Here is a 20,250-nt window from a genome sequence, read left to right as displayed (position 1 = left end):
AGAACAGCCAGGGCTCTGCTCTACCATCAGTCAGTCAGTAGCCCCCTCAGTATGTCATGCCTGCAGTCCCTCGACCAACCCCAGCCTGTGGCCCCTCAGATCCCAAAACCCAGCAGCTCTCAGTATGTATGCTCTTTTGTGTGCATGTACTGACATGTATGTGTAACTGATAGATGTGCGCGCACACACACGTTAATGTTTTTAAATATATGTAAAATGTAAAGTATTTTGTCTGTAATGTATTTTTCCAAGTAAGACTAGCTGTCGCCATTGGCGTCGGCTAATGGGGATCCTTATGAAATAAAATCCGCTCCTCTCCTCTCCCTCACCACAGTGGAGATGCAGTTGCGTCTCAGGTTGATCTCGGTCAGTGAGTCCAGGCCCTGCAGGTTGTCCACCCTGGAGATGCAGTTCCCTGCCAGGTTCAACACGCGCAGCTCAGACAGGTGGGAGAGATTCTCTATCTGGGAGATCTGAAGGCATAGGGAAACACAGACAGAAACATCAGTGTGGCTCAGTTGGTAGACCATGGTGTTTGCAACGCCAGGGTTGTGGGTTCGTTTCCCACGGGGGACCAGTATGGAGAAGAAAAAAAAGTATGCATTCACTACTGTAAGTCGCTCTGGATAAGAGCGTCTGCTAAATGACTAAAATGTAAAAATGTGTGATAAACTGCTGAATTGTTCTCTTAAGTCATTATGAATGAAAGGCACACCATCAGGGGCTTGACTTGAGGCTGTGCTGTTTTAAATACATTAGGGAGGTGATAGGGGCCATAAGAGTGATTTTCAGTGTTGAGAAGATGCTCTGTGTTGTTTAAATCAAATGATGAGACATGCCAGTTCTGTTTGTTGTGCAAAATAAAACTCTTGAGTACAGCGGAGTAGAGCAGACACCTGTGTACCCTGATTTACTAGCCTAAGGCCATTCCATATTCTCTGCTAAAAACAGCCCAAAATAAATTATACCTTCAAATGAGTTGGAGATAACTTATTTGAATTTTGAACATACAATGTTACTATCCAATTCAACTCTTACAATCACTCCTTTCATTTCTGACCCACATTATCATAATTTCGATGCCAAAACAAAGTCAGTATTATCTTTGAACCATGAGTCCAAAAGGCATCCAGAATCCAAAAGGGTCAGTAGTAGTGAAATGTGGCCTTGGCCTCATATTGGTTGAGGGGGAACTGTAGGGCCTCCTGTCAAAATGAAACTAACTACTTCAGGACCCAGGGGATTCCCCGGTTGCTGTCTGTCTGTCAGTCTGAGTGTGAGGCTGTGAGGTGTGTGCCACTCAGTCCTGTGTCCTCTCCATTTCAGGAAGAGGCCAAGTTTGCGTCCCAAATGGCACCCTATTCCCTATGTACGGGCTCTGGTCAAAAGTAGTGCACTATATAGGGAATAGGATGCCATTTGGGACATGGCCCAGAACTACAGTAACTACCACTGAGGGGCCGGCTTTGGGGGTTCCCTTTCCCTTGATGATGATACACTGCATGTTACTCCAGGGGTCAAAGGTTGAAAGGCTCCTGCAGTGAGCTTGATGCAAGTAGACATGAATCAAGACAGACTGAGTATGGTTGTTAGCTTAGGGCAGAATCTTTAAATGAACAGTGAACATCATTTAAAGGACAGAAGCTGCATAGAGCTTTGGAGCTCTGGCTAAAAGGGCCTCTGCTTTTCCCTTCCATTTAGGGGAGGGAGGGGGATGACAGCCAGCTCTCCACATCTAAAGCCCTTCCATGAGTGATACTGAGGCACACTCTTCTCTCTGACTCTCCTCTTTCATAGCTTGACCAGACAGTGCTGTCATAGCCTAAGCACTCTAAGGCCAGTGTAACAGTGCTATGTCATAGCTATCTATTTGTACAGTAAGTTGTCCAGCTGCCAGTAGTGAGTAGCAGTTATGGAGTTCTGACAATAGGCCCAGGTGTATTAAGTCCTCCAAATGCCTCTCATAATACTGTTGTTGTTGGACAGAGACCAGAGAGACAGGCAAGGGTCGTTGAGATTGAAACAACTTTTGTTATGACTGCTGACAAATACAACAGAGTGAGGTAATGTTCCACTCCAACTGAGGCTTCCCAGTAGTGTTCTCTTTGATTCACAGTTCCACCATGGCTCCAATGAAAAGCATTCTCTCTGTCTCAAGTCCACTTTAACACAAGTCAGCACATGGCTAAACCAATCTCAGCCCTGGCTGGGACTGGGACATCATCCTCTGCAAAGCTAAGAAAGCCAGAGGGTCCACTCCACACTGGCTGTATCTTTCACTGAACAGTAATTTTACATCTCTCGTCAGGGCAGATTAGATCATCTCATCTGAAAATATTTAACTGGGTTGTGTTACAGATAACTGTAGAACTGCTTTCTGTTGGGGTGGATCACGCATCCAAAATATGTTACAGTGTTTCCCTGCTCATTTTACAGAGGAGGAACATGAGAGGTCAGGGCACTGTTGAAGTCTTAATGTCCTATAGGGAGATTTGCTCTGCAAGCAGGGTCACAACTGTCCTTTATATGTCTTAAAATAAAAAAGGCAAAGTGCATTGTAAGTTTCAAATAATTTCATAATTTAGTTAAATATTGTCTGTTTGATGAATGATTTTGAATTTCTAATGTAATTCATTGTAGACATCATATACCGGTACTCCTTGCATTCCTGATACAATAAATGTAGTGCCATTCAAAAAATCTCAAGGGATAAAAAATGTAGCCTTGTCCTCATTGAATAGCAGCCGTTATAGCTAGTGTCAACTAGATACAGAGGATCCTATTGTGAGCACAATCCATCACTCAACCAATGGAAGGAAAGGTTATTTAACAATATGATGTCAGCCTCTAACTCCAGGACCTGGCCAATGGGGTTGAATGTCCTTCCTTCGCAGAGAGGATATTCCTCTTGAACATTTCCAACAAACTGGAAATACGACAACTTCCTATCCCCAGAGCACATCTCCCTTCTGGGTAAAATGAGAGGCCAGGCAGGGGTGATTTGAAATTAGGGCAGAAATGATCCCTTGTTTGTGGTCATACATAGGTGACTTAAACACTGCTGTGCTTTAGGAAGTACAAATGTGGTAAGAGGAAGACACAGTATGTTCGTGGTCAGAAGTCACTGGAAAACAACGGCTGCTGGGTAGATTAACAGAAACCAATGTTTAATTGGGAATGAGAGTATGAGACACATGAAAAAGAGCAGCCGGAGTCAGAGAGAGGAGTCTCACAGGGACTCTGGGTTGACTTTCACTGGAGCAATGTGGGTGATATACTGGCAGCACATTTCAAACAACCAGCACTGCGGACAGATTACTTTTCAATCCTATCCTCTTTTTACAGACACTGGCAAAATCCTGATTTGACACCAGTATTACTGTGATCCCCTCTCTTCACAGGCTTTTAATATGTTGTGACAGCAGCCAGATCATACTGTGGGCCTATCTAAGGAGAAAAGCTCATCAAAATCGGCCTTCGCTCAACTTACCATTCACACTAAAATGAGTTGTAGAACAGCTTTATCAGGTTTTCCTTCATTGTAAAAGGTACAGAGATAGCCTTGCCTGTTAGAGAAATTACAGTAATTGAAGAAGAACTGTAAGGTAACTCAGAGCAGGACTGGGATGTGTGGGAGTAAGCTCCTAAATATGTTTTCATTTGGTGGGAAAATAAAAGAAAGGTAAAGTACTCTAGTAACGATGGCTGAGAGAGCACTGAGTTTCAACTAAAAGTACAAATATAACTCACTGCCTTCACACGACTGAATATAGAATGTACTCAAAAGCCTCACAACAGGAACTAATGCGTTTGCTTTCCTGAAGTCAAGCCTGCTTGAGCTTAACAGTAGGGGCCCAGAGTCAGTGACGTAGTAACCAACCGGCAGTATGGGGGAGGTGGTAGTGCCTCTCTGCTCTTGCTGAACCTCACAGCTAGATATCACAGTCCCCCACTGGTCACAGTATTGCAAACAACATTACAGACAATAAATGCATGTGGGTGTATATTTGGAGGGGAAAAAAAGTTATCATTTTCTAAGGTTTGAAACATGGTACCTTATTGCCATGCAAGTCCAGAACATCTAGTTTAGTCAGGTTATCCAGACTGCATATCCTCTGGATTCTGTAAAACATTAAACAGACAATAATATTAACATCATCCTCTCTGGTATTCTATACAAGATATCTCTCCTATAACACAATGTTACTATGACAAAGAGCTGGTATCCCATCTGCTAACTGAATGGTTACCAGGCACAAGGAAATGGGATTGATTGTCAAAGAGCGGTAGGAATTTATTTTCTACTGATGGGAAGTTGACTGTTTTCCACTGTCCTGTCATCCAGGATTGTCTATACAGACCAAACTGTAACTTAGGGAAGTTAGAATTTCCAAGGGACTGTAACCTATTAGAAACCTAAATCTGTGGTATGCTTTGCTTGAAAGGTACCGCAGACTGTTCTGAAAGTGGGTTCTAAAAAGACAAATGTCAGGTTTTACAGACTCTGGAACAAAACCAGACCTCAGCAATGGGATCCCGGAGGCATTTGCCATGATTTGTGCCTTTAATCTTCCTCCCTCCTGACCTTTAGTTTTAAAGTAAGGTGATGTTAGATGTAAGATTCACAAAGAGAGCAGTGGTATGGTTTTGTACAGAAATTGGGCACCTGCAGGAAAGTACTTTTCAATGGAGTTTGATATATAGGCTAGCTGTGCTGTGGCGGTCATACAGTATCACTTAATCCAAAAAGCAGGATGTGCATATCCCTACGGTAACATCTTTATAAATGTAAAGAAAAATCCCACCAAAAAAAGACAGCATAAAAAGTTTTTCATTTGAGCCGGCCGACACAGGGAGACCCATGGGGTGGAGCAGAATTGGCCCAGCATCGTCCGGGTTAGGGGGAGGGTTTGGCCGACACGGTAGCCAGGTGTACGGTGTTTCCTCCGACATATTGGTGTGGCTGGCTTCCGGGTTAAGAAGGCATTGTGTCAAGAAGCAGCGCGGCTTGGTTGGGTTGTGTTTCGGAGGACGCACGGCTCTCAACCTTCGCCTCTCCCGAGTCTGTATGGGAGTTGCAGCGATGAGACAAGACTGTAACTACCAATTGGACACCACGAAATTGGGGAGAAACGGGGGTAAAAGTAATTTAAAAAAAAGTTTTTTCATCTGTCCTTGAAACCATGCACTGTAAGTAAAAGCACCAAAATGAGTGGGAGCTCCTATCCTATTGTTCTGTTTGTATGCTTGAGAAACGTAACACAAACCTGTTCTTGCCCAGCATAAGCACTCTGAGAGAGGCCAGGGCTGAGATGCCAGACATCTGGGAGATGTGGTTGTCATACAGGTCTAGGAAGGCCAGGTGCCGCAGACGAGACAGATTGTGGATGTGCGTGATGAGGTTGTGCTGAAAGTTAAGCAGCCGCAGCCTACCCATGCCCTCCAGCAGGGGACACTCCTCCAGACCACGCCTGACGCACAAAACAAAAAGGCATTGTCAACAACACCACTCTGTGAGAGGATGACCCTGTATTATCTTGTTATGATGCAGAGGAGAGGGGGCTCACAGTAAAAAAGTACAAGCCACCTGATACCACACTGTCTGCCTTCCAACACTGGCACGCAGGGTTCAGGAGATCTCATTATTCTAAGTGGAAGAGGCTATATATATGGTTTATTGTTGACTAGTCTCTGCCGAGTCCCCAACAAACGAATGATCCGGTTTTCAGGGGAATTGGAAAGAGAGCCTGTGACGGGACTTCCCGCTTTTGGACGTTAACAAAGCCATGTTCAGTTGCCAAACTTCTCGAACGTTGCAGATAGAAATGCCATGAATAGAGCCGATGTGATTCCTTATTCTACATATCCGAGATGCAAGTTTGATCTACATAGCCTATTTCTATCTGAATATTCCAGAATATTCCAAAACGTTCAATCCTGCTGAAGGTGCCCGGCGACAGTCCATCTTAACTCCTCCTCCAAATTTACTGGATTGTTTGAACAGTGCAGAAGAGAACTTCCCCAGACAGTTTTTTCTTCTTCTCATCAAGACCAGTATGTAGAGGATCTAGTTTCAGGCGTTTCTTTTACGCCTGCAAAGTTGACATGCACTGTCAGAGAGCAGGATAATCTTTATAAGGGACTTTGCTGAGCCCTACTGGTGAGTGCAAGCAATTACAAACTTGGCATTCCATTGCATGACAGTGTATTGAGAAGCTCAACATAGACCACTGAACAAACAAAGCCATGAGTGTTTTAGCCTACCTGTCCAAATCTAGTCGCTCAGGACTCAAAGCACAGTCATCATGGGAACGAAAGGCAATTGGAAAACTAGAGGGAGAATTCTCACTCAATGATATGGCATCCCCTGGTCCTGTTACAAAGACACATTTGTTCAGAAATGCATCAGGTTTTACATGTCCAGAAGTGTTTACCTTGAGCACAGAGCAGAATGTTCCATTAGACTGACTTTGATCCATGAAAAAAAGCAGAGGGTCTGGCATTGCTGAAGAGAGGGCGAGGATCCTGAGTGCAGCCACTCACCAGTTGGCAGGCTGAGGGGTGAGGTACTGTGGGAGTAGATGGCCCCTGCACTGTGGGTTGCTCTCCTAGGCTTCACTCTGTGTGGCTGTGGCCCCAGGTCACCAGTCAGCCCACTGGGTAGAGCAGCAGCAGGGGGTAGGAGGGGATGCTCAGGGCCCATAAACTCACTGACAAACGCCAGCACAGGGGTGTGGAGAGGCCTGCCGCCGCCACTGTCTGCATTCAGCCTGCTGTCTGGAGAGAAAAGTAAATGGTGAGACAGAGAAGACGGGGACAGGTAAGAGACTGTCACGGTGTCTTGCAACTTAGTCAGGTAGTAGTACCTTGTCTTGGTGGATTAATTTTCATGGTGTCCATGTTTATCCCGTTTGTAAAGTCTTTAGACCATCGGACGTCCAGCTGTCAAATAAAACATTTAATGAATTAGAAATATATAATTATAATATTTAAAGGGTACTCAAGACATAATGTCATGCTTTCCATGTTAATGCATTGTCTCATTAAAATAGTATAATTTGGGGAATGGGGACACTCCTCACTGTGGATCTATCTAGGAAGGCAAACTCACTGGTCTCTGAACATTTCTCTCTGGTATTTGAGAGTTCACTGCTGTAAAGTGCAGTTTATAGCTGTTGACCTGTGGGGAATGACAGAAAAAGATGAGGCAACTTAAGACTGGCAATTGTAACAATAGAGGAACAACAACTAAGCTAAGAACACTTGATAATATTCATGCATTTGTGGAGCAACAACATGCAACCCAGCCACTGTAAAGTCAGCTAGGCTCCCTGCCTGTGCCATTAAACCCCTACAACTCATCCAGAACGCCGCAGCCCGTCTGGTGTTCAACCTTCCCAAGTTCTCTCACGTCACCCCGCTCCTCCGCTCTCTCCACTGGCTTCCAGTTGAAGCTCGCATCCGCTACAAGACCATGGTGATTGCCTACGGAGCTGTGAAGGGAACGGCACCTCCATACCTTCAGGCTCTGATCAGGCCCTACACCCAAACAAGGGCACTGCGTTCATCCACCTCTGGCCTGCTGGCCCCCCTACCTCTGAGGAAGCACAGTTCCCGCTCAGCCCAGTCAAAACTGTTCGCTGCTCTGGCACCCCAATGGTGGCACAAGCTCCCTCACGACGCCAGGACAGTGGAGTCAATCATCACCTTCCGGAGACACCTGAAACCCCACCTCTTTAAGGAATACCTAGGATAGGATAAAGTAATCCTTCTAACCCCCCCCCCTTAAAAGATTTAGATGCACTATTGTAAAGTGGTTGTTCCACTGGATATCATAAGGTGAATGCACCAATTTGTAAGTCGCTCTGGATAAGAGCGTCTGCTAAATGACTTAAATGTAAATGTAGATAGATAGCAATCTTGCTTATTTATATGACTGTTACAGAGTTGCATTAGCTTTCTGGACAAGCTAGCTAGCATGCTATCTCTTGCCTAATAAAGACAGAGAGGAAGTAAAGATGATTTATTGTGGACACATCGTTCTTACCGTGGGAGAAAGACACCTTCCTGTAATGGCTGTATTGTTGTTGGTCTGTTGTCTTTGTGGTCGCATTTTTGCTAGTGTTGCAACGTTGCTAGTCAGCTTGCTATAATGTGGCTAACTAACCCGTTTTGTTGTTTAACGTCAATGTTAATTATTTTAAAATGTATTGTTGTGAACTGATGCTACAATGTAAAAATGGCTCATCATGTCACTGACATAGCACGAACTGCCCTGGCAACGCCCATCGTTTCTATGGAAACGACAACACTTCTACCTTGATTACACCACATCCTGTCTCAATATAAGTAATCCCGCCAACAACCCTAAAAATGAAAGTTTCCGCTTGTAGAATTACCGGTAGAATATGAATAGAATGGAATAGATTATTATTGTTCATTTGGTTCGGACTGAAAATCCAACTTCAGCCTAATCGACTTTTTAGATGTCTTCTGCTCTGCATTCCACTATACTGTTATCCCCTGAGCTAAAGCCTAGGTATGAGGTTAACGTTACCTGTTATCAAGTCTCAGGCAAGGTTATCACCTTCTCCGCAATGACCCCAGTTTATAGGGATCACTGACCAAATCTGGGTCACGCCACCAATTTTACAAGAATGTGTTAGCCTGCTGAGCTAAACCCTAGGTCTCCGTTTTCAGGCAAGGTTAGGCTATCACGCACCTAACCGCCTCCATTATTCATTTGTATGAGCAATACAAGTAAGAAAGTAATCCAAAGACAGATTTAAGAGCCATGTCCTCTTACACTATTATTGATGCATTCATAAACACTTTTTTAAAGAAAAAACTCTCCACCGGTGACCCTCTCACTGTTATGAAGCTTTAGTTACACTGTCTCAGCTGGAAAATATAAGAGCTAGGAAAGAACTCTCACTCAGACTCATCAAAGCACATCCCACTCACATGCTCATCACAAGGATATATTCATAAAACTGACACATTTGTGGGAGATGATGTTGTAATCTTATGTGACAAGCAGATAATGGAATGCTCTGTATAAATGACAGTTCTTCCACAATTGACCTAGCTACTTCTGTTGTGACACAATGTCACTTTTGTAATAATTGTTTTACCACATACACAAAAAATAATGGTCTGTATACTTCAGAGATAATTGTCCCACATCAAAGCATATAATTATGGTTCTGCAGTCAACCCCTTCTGCAGGCATTTTATAAGGGCATGATGAAGTGGATTGTATGAATGTGATATATATCTCACTATTGCCAATAAAAAACATGCCGCTAAGACACAGGGATCAATGTAAATTGTCTGTCATTATGTATTATGCATGGGGACTTGGCCAGTCAGAGCACTCTGGGGTACAGCGGTCTATAAATAGCTTGTCTGACTCAGAATGAGGGAGTGATGTGGAGCAGAAGTAAAATGCTGCACTCATCTGTAAATCGAAAAACATAAGATCTAGCATCCTTTAGGGAGTAATAGAATCCTGAATAAAACAAAAGAAAGAAACATTGTATTTTTGGTCGACAATAAAACTAAGCAATCCCTTCAATATCAGTAGTGAGTTACTGAGCACAGGCATTTACAGACTGCGAACAATTGAGATTTTCTGTCAAAGAAAGTTGCTGGAGTCTGGCCCCACAGAGTCAGTTTGTTCCACATACAGTAATAGCTGACATACATGTATGCATGGATGAGAAACACACACCTTCTGACAGTCACCTAGGACAGACTCACAAAGGATTCTCTATTATCACCAGGGCATGTATATTTACAAAGACATACATGAATATTTTCCTTCAACTTTACTCCAAACGTCTTTCAATCAAGGCAGGATTGCCCAATCATGTATCAGATGATTTTGTGAAAGATTACATCACATTCACAAGCTCAAAAAGCAAAATGTTTCACAATGTTCCTAAGAATCTCATGACTATTAATTTATATAGTTCCCTTCAGATTCTTCACAATTGGGACACAGGAAAAACACATATCAAATATAACTAAAGTGTAGATGGTAAATGAAACCTTGTAAAAACAGAATAAAAAAGCAAATGTTCAGCTTTCTCTATCCAGACTTCCAGAATGGAGAAAATCATACAGACAAAAAAATGTGTACATTTAAAATAAATAAACATATGTAAGATGTTTTGTAGTGACGATAAAGATTACAAATTAACACCCTTGTTGTTGAATGTTAAGTGCAGGCAAATAGTGGTCACAATTGCATTCAGTCTGGACAAAGAGGAAATACCAGCTCTCTGATCAAGAGAGGGGAGCTCTTTTTAACTCAGCTCATTTTAACTCAGCTCAGTTTACAGCAATCAGCTTACTCCTGCCAAAGGTGTCCCAAATGGCAGCCTATTCCCTATGGGCCCTGGTTAATTGTAGTGCACTTTAAATGGAATATGGTGCCATTTTGGGTGCAACCCATGTCTCTATTGGGGCTGTTTCCTGCTGCAGACACCTGACAGATAAGCTGTTGAGGGGGGTGTTGGAACATCTTCCTGCAGAGCCATTATCTGATTGATGTCTGCTCCTGGCTTGTGGCACTGGGAGGTACAGCACTGCTGCAGCAGGACATGTGGTTCAGAGTATGAGTCAGTCCACCAGCTGTACAACTCTTGCTAACAGGGTGGAGAAAACATCAAGTCATCTCAGGCTTGGCAACTGTATTAGCAATGGTGTAGCAGTTGTGGTGTGGGTGATGATTTACGAGGCCATGTAGGATATGATACACTCCTACAATTAAAAACAGTCAGCGAGTGTCATACGTGCACTAAAGGTTTGGGCCAATTGGGTGTAGGTTTGGAGATAACAGACCATGAATTGGATTATGGAAATCCTGACATCTTCAAATCTGTGTTGTAAAGGGCTATTTTATTATAGGCATACACATAATCTCATAGTAAAAGCCACTGCTGACAGTAATGCTTCATGACACTATATACTCTGGTGTCGTTTATTTGTGTCCTTCCCCATAGCAAACCCCTCAACAACCCCTGCGGTCTAATGCTAAAAGCCTATTATCCAATTTGCAGGTTCTGAGAAATGGGTCGGCCTTCATGATTGGTGCATTGCAATTTCCCCAATTGCAGAACAGCACGTGGCATTTACACTTCAACTTCCCCTTATTTAGGACACGTGTGAAATAGCAGCCATTGTTTACTAGAAATAGTGACGAAGGGAAAAATACACAAAAATGCAAACATTGGTAAACGCATTTATCCGTTGTCTCTATTTTCTCCTCCCTCCCTCTTGGCTTCATCTTGGGGTTTGCTGGTGGGTTGGGGATGAGTGCGGAAAGACGACATGGCCCAATCCCAGAGCTCGTTTCAAAAGCAGAACGCTTCTTACATATCAGGAAGTAACAACACAAGACGGCTCCATCCCCTCGGTCTCCCCAGCTCCTAGCTGCGTCTCGCTAGCTGCTAGCTCCACGCCACCCCAGGGTTCTCCGTGGGGTAGAATTTGGGGACTCTGGCAAGCTGTGGAGCGCATCTTCGGGGCTTCCGTGGCCATTCAAAAGCGTCGAGGTGTGTGTGCCCCGTATTCTTGCGACTTCAATTGTTGTATTACAGGGAATAAAGGCTTTCATGAAAGCACTACCACTGGTGTAGCCGAGGAGGAAGTGAACGAACCGGGAGAAAACGCATTTATTTCGGGTAAAATGACGAGTGCCACCATGGAGTTTCAGAAATATATCGAATCTGCATCAGCTTCGTCAGCGGGACGGGAAACCGATGAGGTGATAATTGTGGATCAACACCTGCATGAGATGGGGACTCAAGTGATGATAACAGTGGCTATTCAGGCGGCAGACGACGAGGAACCAGAGGAGGAGGTGTCTTCAAACAATCTCGATTTCCTCGGAGGCAGCTGTAGTGAAGACGAATTTGGAAGACATGACAAATCCAGGTAAATGCTTTGTCTTGTAATGGCCTGTCTGTCTGTCTGTATCCTCCTTTTTAACGTTCTGATTTGATTGTTTATTGAAATTAACCGCATGTATGCTAAAATACGGCAATACTTTCCTTTTGTCGTTTCGTGTTATTTTAATGTGAACTTTAATTCCACAGTGAAGAGTTATGGTAATTGCCAGACAGCTTCTAACCACCTGTAGACGGGCATTGTAATCCCATTGATGTAAAAGACAGAGGCCGATTTGGATGGGACCTTTATTCTCATTGTTCTAATTCCCCTGCGTCATCCCCTGCTTTTTCAACCTGGATTCGCTGCAACCTGGACTCAGACGTAACATAGTGTAACGACCCTGGGTACATAAGCGCGGATGTCGACTCTGCCGCTCCAGCATGCTTTCGGGGCACAGTCGTAACACGCTGGACTTCGGGCTAGAAGGCAGAGGCATGCTCCCTGCCTGTTTCATTACAATAGTAAATGTAAATCCAGGACACTCTAAATAGGATGAGGTGCTACGTTTTGTATGGTGCAGTATATATTCATTTGTGGATGTCCATCCATTTTGTATGATATGTTAGGAATTGCAATTTGCAAAATGTGTGCCGTGTTACAAATTCCAAATTTTTATATATATATATATATATATATATATATAACCTTCAATTTTTTTTAAATGACTATTTTACACCATTTTAAAGATAAGACTCTTGTTAATCTAACCACACTGTCCGATTTCAAAAAGGCTTTACAACGAAAGCAAAACATTAGATTATGTCAGCAGAGTACCCAGCCAGAAATAATCAGACACCCATTTTTCAAGCTAGCATATGTCACATAAACCCAAACCACAGCTAAATGTAGCACTAACCTTTGATCTTCATCAGATGACAACCCTAGGACATTATGTTATACAATACATGCATGTTTTGTTCAATCAAGTTCATATTTATATAAAAAGCTGTTTTTTTACATTAGCATGTGACTAGCATTCCCACCGAACACTGCCTGTGAATTTACTAAATTACTCAAGATAAACGTTCACAAAAAGCATAACAATTATTTTAAGAATTATAGATACTGAACTCCTCTATGCACTCGATATGTCCGATTTTAAAATAGCTTTTCGGTGAGAGCACATTTTGCAATATTCTCAGTAGATAGCCCGGCATCACAGGGCTAGCTATTTAGACACCCAGCAAGTTTAGCACTCATCAAAGTCAGATTTACTATAAGAAAAATGTTATTACCTTTGCTGTCTTCGTCAGAATGCACTCCCAGGACTTCTACTTCAATAACAAATGTTGGTTTGGTCCAAAATAATCCATCGTTATATCCAAACAGCGGCGTTTTGTTCGTGCGTTCAAGACACTATCCGAAAAGGTAAATAAGGGTGGCGAGCATGGCGCAATTCATGACAAAAAAATTCTAAATATTCCATTACCGTACTTCGAAGCATGTCAACCGCTGTTTAAAATCAATTTTTATGCCATTTTTCTCATAAAAAAGCGATAATATTCCGACCGGGAATCTGCGTTTAGGTAAACAGACAAAAGAAAAGAAAGCATTCGGTCGACTCGGGCACGCGCCTAAGCCCATAGTACTCTGAGCGGCCACTTGCCAAAAGTGATAAAGTGTTTCAGCCAGAGCCTGCCTCGATATCTTTCAGCTTTTTCCCGGGCTCTGAGAGCCTATGGGAGGTGTAGGAAGTGTCAAGTTATTGCAAAGATCCTCAGTCTTCAATAAAAAGTGCCAAGATGAAACACTACTTCTCAGACAGGCCACTTCCTGCATGGAATCTTCTCAGGTTTTTGACTGCCATATGAGTTCTGTTATACTCACAGACACCATTAAAACAGTTTTAGAAACTTTAGGGTGTTTTCTATCCAAAGCCAATAATTATATGCATATTCTAGTTACTGGGCAGGAGTAGTAACCAGATTAAATCGGGTACGTTTTTTATCCGGCTGTGTCAATACTGCCCCCTAGCCCTAACAGGTTAAATGACAAGTAGAATCACGTCTGCTTGTCCTGAGGTTACAATGCAAATGTGTACTGTTGGGGTACTCGAGGACTGGCGTTGAGAAACACTGGGTTAAAGGGGAAAGGTTAGCAAAGTAGTTGCTAAAGTTGTCTGTGATAATTCTAACACGCAACCAGACTAACCACCCTACTTTCGTTTTTTGCCTTAACTAACCTGTCTTAACCATACGAAACGAATCATACTAAATTGAGTGTTTGGATTTACATTTACTATGTTATGTCTCGTCTGAGACCAGGCTGGCTAATTTTGCCCTTGTAAATCCCTGTGACCAAGTGCTAATGTATAGGCTGTGTGGTTGGTATATTTAATTTAGGTAGTCTGAAATAAATTAATATTTTTAGCCAAGTCAGCCAATACATTATAGTCAGTCTTGTGGTGTTCCTCACTTGCAACAATGTTGCACTTGTTTAGGGGCATGGAACATTTTAGTTTTTTCACATGGTACTTTTGTAACAAGTGAACTACTCATTGATGCTCTTTGACTAGCTTATTGTGGCAGGAGAGAATCGCAGAGGATGACTAAGTCTACAATAATTGGTCCCTTTACAGTGGTGTTGTGTGCGGGGGAGGTGTTGTGCCCACATATTTTGTCGAAGGGCTTCCCCGGACTGTAACACAGTGGGTTGGCTGCTGCAATCATTACGTTGTTGTCTGGGGTATTCAACTAGTGCCTTGCCTGCGGGATGGGATCGCTGGGTGAGGAGGATGACCCATCCACACAGTAATGTCATTCAGACCTTCACTCTTATTGCAGCCAGCAATGCTGGCCTGGCATACCTGTGCAAATTTTAAAGCCCTCTGTCAATAGAGCTTTGATTAAACCTTTGTTTTGGTGTGGCAGGCAGTAAATGACTGCATTGTTTGATTTTGAAGTCTGGTTGATATGGTAAATAGCCCTGTCCCTGTGTGGGAGGCATGTAGTGTGTGGCGATGACTCTGCACTCTTCAGATGGAGGTCTTAGCAATTTCTGTTCATGTTGGCGGGACACCCTGTGGTGTTGCGGTTCTGGCAGAGAGCAGTGTGACGGTCACACTGTGGTTAGGCAGCCTGTCACTACTGTCACAGGAAGAACCTGAAAATGAAATCTGAGGAAATAGTCAAGATGGCAGATCTCTAGCAGCTCTTTTCAGCATGTTGCCATGGGTAATGGCTGAGGCTGTTTTGATCAGTTCTCCTGCCAAATCGGTTAAGCTCCTGCCTTGTGTCTCTGTGAACTGGCATGTTGTCCATTTTCTTTCTCAGTGGCGCTGGCACGAGTGGCGGTGAGCTGGAGGAGGAGAGCTGGCAGCCCCCAGACCCAGAGCTGACCCAGAAGCTGGTGGCCCAGATCGAGTACTACCTGTCGGATGAGAACCTGGAGCACGATGCCTTCCTGCTCAAACACGTCCGACGCAACAAGCTGGGCTTCGTCAGTGTCAAACTGCTCACCTCCTTCAAGAAGGTAACGTTTGATCTCCTGCTGACAGTTTGGTTTCTTGATATTGAAATATCAATTGAATTCCCTGGGGGCTCATATAACTGAATGCAACAGCAGTTCCTAGTGTCAATATGGCAAGCCGTTGGGGCTAGGAAGTGCATTCTCACATGAGTTGGAGGCGGGCGCATCTGGTGTGAATGAGGCTCATACATGCTCATTGATTTTGGCTGTTACCATTTTTAGTTCACTTCCAAGAATAAGATCTGTGTTTTTCTCCTCTACTGGTTTAATGTTCACAGCTGCATGAATACTGTAAATGTTTTAGTTTCTAAGAGGAACTAACAGCAATATTTGTTGCTGTATTTACCAACAAATGTTTGAATTTTAGGAACTGTTGAACACTACTTCTGTAGAAGCCAGTAACTTGATTTGCCTTTTGATAGCTGTTGCTTACATAGAAATAATCTCATTCTAGATCTGTGGCTGCTTATGCTATCATACTACCATCAGGAAAATGGCTTTTTAGTTTTAAGGATGTATGATAAAACAAAGGATGTTCTCATACAGGATGCTGCCTGTAAAAGTAAAGACTTTCACTTCCGATTATCTCTAACAGTTATTTTCCTCCCAGGTGAAGCACTTGACGCGAGACTGGAGAACAACTGCATATGCTCTGCGCCACTCGACAATACTTGAGCTAAATGATGAGGGGCGCAAAGTGCGTCGCAGATCAACAGTGCCCGTGTTTGCCAGCGAGTCACTGCCAAGCCGCATGCTGCTACTCAGCGAGCTGCAGAGCTGGCCAGAGCTGGGTGTGGTGATGGAGGGTGGGGCTGGCGATGGGAGTGAGGGCAGCGCTACCCAACAGGAACAACTGATGAAGCTGCTGCTGAAAGCGTTTGGAACATATGGAGCCATTGCCTCTGTGAGGGTGCTGAAGCCTGGCAAGGACCTGCCAGCCGACCTGAAGAAGCTGAGTGGCCGCTACACACAGCTGGGCACTGAGGAGTGTGCCATCGTGGAGTATGAGGAAGTGGAAGCTGCAGTCAAAGCCAATGAGGCTGTGGGCAGCGAGGAGGGGACAGGGTCTCTGGGGTTGAAGGTGGTCCTGATCGGCACCAAGCCTCCCAAGAAGAAGGTCCCCAAAGATCAGCGTCAGCGCGAGGAGGGAGTAGGAGGAATGAGGAAGAGCCACTCCCTCAACAGCCGGGTACGGGAGCTTCAGTATCACGAAGACTCTGCCTGTAGCTCCTCAGAGACTGAGAGCAACCCCACCTCCCCCAGACTGGCCCGCAAATCCCGCTCTGTCAATAAGCTAAGTCCCACTGGAGGGGGTGCCACCTTCCAGAACAATCACCTGAGCCCAGCTGTGTCCCCACGCTCCAGCCCCTGGTCGAGCCCCCGGGCCAGCCCATGCTCCCAACGCAAGTCTCCCCACTCCCATAAGTCTCCTTTGGCCAGTGAGGGCAGACTGAGCCCTGAGGCTGGGCGACGTTGGGCGGACTACTCCTCAGACAGCAGCCTGACGCCATCCGGTAGCCCCTGGGTCCAGAGGCGCAGGCAGGTGGCCTCCCAGGAGAGCAGCCCAGTAGGGAGCCCCATGCTGGGTCGAAAGATCCAGGGCGCAGACGGGCTTCCGCCAGGCGTAATGCGGCTACCGCGTGGGCCTGATGGAACACGTGGTTTTCACTGTGGTGTGTCCATTGGTGTTGCTGAGAGGGGAGAGAAGACTGCTTCTACCCAAACCTGACACTCAGACCCCCCCCCATGCCCCCAGTTTTAAAGCAGTACACTGAGTACAGCGACAAGATTTGACCCAGTCCTTTGGCCACTACATTGACGTTCTTCATCTCCCGCCCCACATTTGAATGGTCGTAGATTTGTTCTGTTTAATAGTTTGGAGTTTTGCCAGTCTTTGTTATACTTTTATACAATATTTTGTTTAAAAACATGGTGACGCCTAATTTATGAATATTTAAGATACATTTTGAGTTTATTAAATTCAAAGTTGAATACTGTATTTCAGACACCAGAGTAATGGTATTTGTCACCTCCAATTGCTATCTAAGGTGTTAAGCATGGGGCGGGGCAGAGATTTACTTCAGTAACCCTATTTTACTTTTTTATTGGAAAGTTTCCAGTGTCAGTCTTAAAGTGTATAAAATCTCATTTTGTATGGATGGTGTGAACGGTGGTATGGGCACATGGCGTGGATAGCGCCATATGCCTTTTGCTATATTTGTCTATTGTGAGTATCAATGTGATTTGCTCCATAAACTGTGGCCATACTTTCCCTGCCAGAAGGCTGAACAGTTATCACATGGACTACTTTATTTTTCCTTAATTTTTAATATTTTTTCCTGGATGCCTAACTTAAGCTTCCAAAGTAGGGGTTACACTCCTAACTGCAAAAAAATGAAAAATACTGGATGGGGGGAGCCCTTCCTTGGCTGGAATCTGTTTCTCAGTGTATAGCCTCTGCCGAGTCCCCAACAACCTGGTTTTCAGGGGAAATGCAAAGAGCCTGACCAGACTTCTGCTTTTGGACGTTATCAAGACAACTCCATCTTAAGTCCTCCACATTTACTGGATTGGTTGAACAGTGTGGAAGAGAACCTACCCTGACACTTATTTTTCTCGTCAAGACCAGTATGTAGGGGATCTGGTTTCAGGTGTTACTCTTATGCCTGCTATGTTGGGTTAATCAGTGTGTAGCATGCTGGTAGTGGGGTATATGAGGGATGCAATGTTCAGATTTGAGTGTGCAAAATGCAGATGCTCTTGACATCTGAGCTGGGGTAATGTGCATTTTCTTTATTGTACAAAATAAATCACAAATTGCATTTGGCTTGTGGCAACATTTCCATTCAATTAGGAACTTAGGCCGAATTGGCTTGACGCCCATTCCTAACGCAAGGTCAAATGTTTTAGTTAACACGATTGATTGTCAAAGATTTAAATGAATACCCTAATCACATGCACAAGACAAATGGCTTATTGGCTGCATTCCACAACGAGCCACCATTATCACATGAGATTGACTGCACAGATGAAGAGCATGAGCTGGAAGAGTGGACGTTAGTATCAATACCAGCCTTCTCTGCAAAACTGAGTAACAAATTTACAGATTGCAGTAAGATTTGATAAGCTATTATTCAGGTCTATTACATAGCTGGATCTAATTGGTATTATTGTGAAATTGCTTTCAAATGTTCCTTAGCAACTACAAAGGTCTGACGCAAATCCAGTATCTCATGCTGAGATGCTATGAAATCAGAAGATGTGATCCAGCTTTATCAGGATACAGATACTACATGTATCAACTTATTAATTACTGTATGACTATTGGAAGTTGGAACTACTGAGTTACAGTTCATATAAGAATCAGTCCACTGAAATCAATTCATTAGGCCCTAATGAATGGATTTCTGGTGACTGGGAATACAGATATGCATCTGGTCACAATATAAATATTTTTTTTTAAAGCAGGGGCGTGGATCAGAACCAGTCGGTATCTGATGTGACCATTTTCCTCATGCATAGAGTTGATTGTGGAATATTATCCCAATTCTCTTCAAGGTTGTGTGCAATTGCTATACATTGGCGGGAATTTCAACACGCTGTTGTACACGTCGATCCAGAGCATCCCAAACAGCTCAATGGGTGACATGTCTGAGTATGCAGGCCATGGAAGAAATGGGACATTTTCAGCTTCCAGGAATTGTGTACCTCCCACACAGTTTACCTAAAGCCTTCAATGGATTCTTCCAGGTTAATTCTGAAATCCATCTATATAACGCAAGACACTGCAATAACCTTCACCCTCCCCACTGCCACACCTCACATAGTTAATTCTCTATCAGATACGGAGGTACCATACTCTGGAATTCTTATCTTCACATTGCCAAAACCTCATCCGGTCAGTCTGATGAACCAAACTACCCAATAATCCCTCCATGTAGCCTAACTCACATGTTTTTTTTCTTGTTTACTGAGTATATTATGTGCAATTATAATTCATATGCTTAGCTTAACTGATTGAACAAACTATTTTTTTGTACTTATTTGTGGTGTGGTTTTCATATAAGCCCTTTCGGGCTTCTAACCTCATCTGCACACCATTTTTACATCAGTACTGTTTTGTCTTTCACTTTTCTTTGGTGCAAATAAAATAAAAACTAAAAGCTACAGATCCTTGCGACATGGAGCCATGGGTTATCATGCTGAAACATGAGGTGATGGCGGCGGATGAATGGTGCGACAATGGGCCTCAGGTATCTCTGTGCGTTCAAATTGCCATAGATCAAATGCAATTGTGTTGTCCGGCCATACCATAACCCCACCACCACCATGAGGCACTCTGTTCACAACGTTGACATCAGTAAACCGCTGGCCCACACGACGCTATACACGTGGTCTGCAGTTGAGGCCTATTGGACGTACTTCCAAATTCTCTAAAATGACATTGGAGATGGCTTATGGTAGGGAAATTATCTGGCAACAGCTCTCGTGGATATTCCTACAGTCACCATGTCAATTGCACGCTCCTTCAAAAGTTGAGACATCTGTTGCATTGTGTTGTGTGACAAAACTTCACATTTTAGAGTGGCCTTTTATTGTCCCCTGCACAAGGCGCACCTGTCTAATGATCATGCTGTTTAAGTAGCTTCTTGATATGCCACACCTGTCAGGTGTATTAATTATCTTAGTAAAGGAGAAATGCTCACTAACAAGGATGTAAACAAATTTGTGCACAAAATTAGAGAGAAATCAGCTTTTTGTGCTTATGGAACATTTCTGGGATCTTTTATTTCAGCTCATGAAACATGGGCCCAACACTTTACA

At 43.7% G+C, this 20,250-nt stretch overlaps 2 protein-coding genes across 2 annotated transcripts in view; one reads left to right on the top strand and one right to left on the bottom strand.

Moving 5' to 3' along the window:
• Window positions 1–8,244, bottom strand: part of LOC106587561 (leucine-rich repeat-containing protein 49) — a 58,747-nt gene extending 50,503 nt beyond the window's left edge. Inside the window, exons 1-8 of the mRNA XM_014176066.3 lie at window positions 8,048–8,244; window positions 7,112–7,180; window positions 6,867–6,942; window positions 6,544–6,777; window positions 6,265–6,373; window positions 5,268–5,471; window positions 4,056–4,122; window positions 330–473 (exon numbers count right to left, since the gene is read on the bottom strand). Of these exons, the coding sequence (XP_014031541.2) occupies window positions 330–473; window positions 4,056–4,122; window positions 5,268–5,471; window positions 6,265–6,373; window positions 6,544–6,777; window positions 6,867–6,942; window positions 7,112–7,180; window positions 8,048–8,113 (969 nt within the window). The 5' untranslated portion in view covers window positions 8,114–8,244. The remainder of the gene's footprint in view (window positions 1–329; window positions 474–4,055; window positions 4,123–5,267; window positions 5,472–6,264; window positions 6,374–6,543; window positions 6,778–6,866; window positions 6,943–7,111; window positions 7,181–8,047) is intronic.
• Window positions 8,245–11,175: 2,931 nt separating this feature from the next.
• On the top strand, window positions 11,176–18,252 carry LOC106587560 (la-related protein 6). Its single transcript, XM_014176065.3, has 3 exons — window positions 11,176–11,943; window positions 15,231–15,429; window positions 16,037–18,252. Exons 1-3 carry the CDS (start codon window positions 11,228–11,230, stop codon window positions 17,153–17,155), a joined length of 2,034 nt encoding a protein of 677 aa, XP_014031540.2. The 5' UTR covers window positions 11,176–11,227; the 3' UTR covers window positions 17,156–18,252.
• The last annotated feature ends 1,998 nt before the right edge of the window (window positions 18,253–20,250 follow it).

Source organism: Salmo salar, chromosome 26, assembly GCF_965601325.2.
Source record: "Salmo salar chromosome 26, fSalSal1, whole genome shotgun sequence".
NCBI lineage: Eukaryota > Metazoa > Chordata > Actinopteri > Salmoniformes > Salmonidae > Salmo > Salmo salar.
The sequence above is the reverse complement of the archived record's forward strand: the minus strand, read 5'-3'. Positions and strand labels throughout refer to the sequence as shown.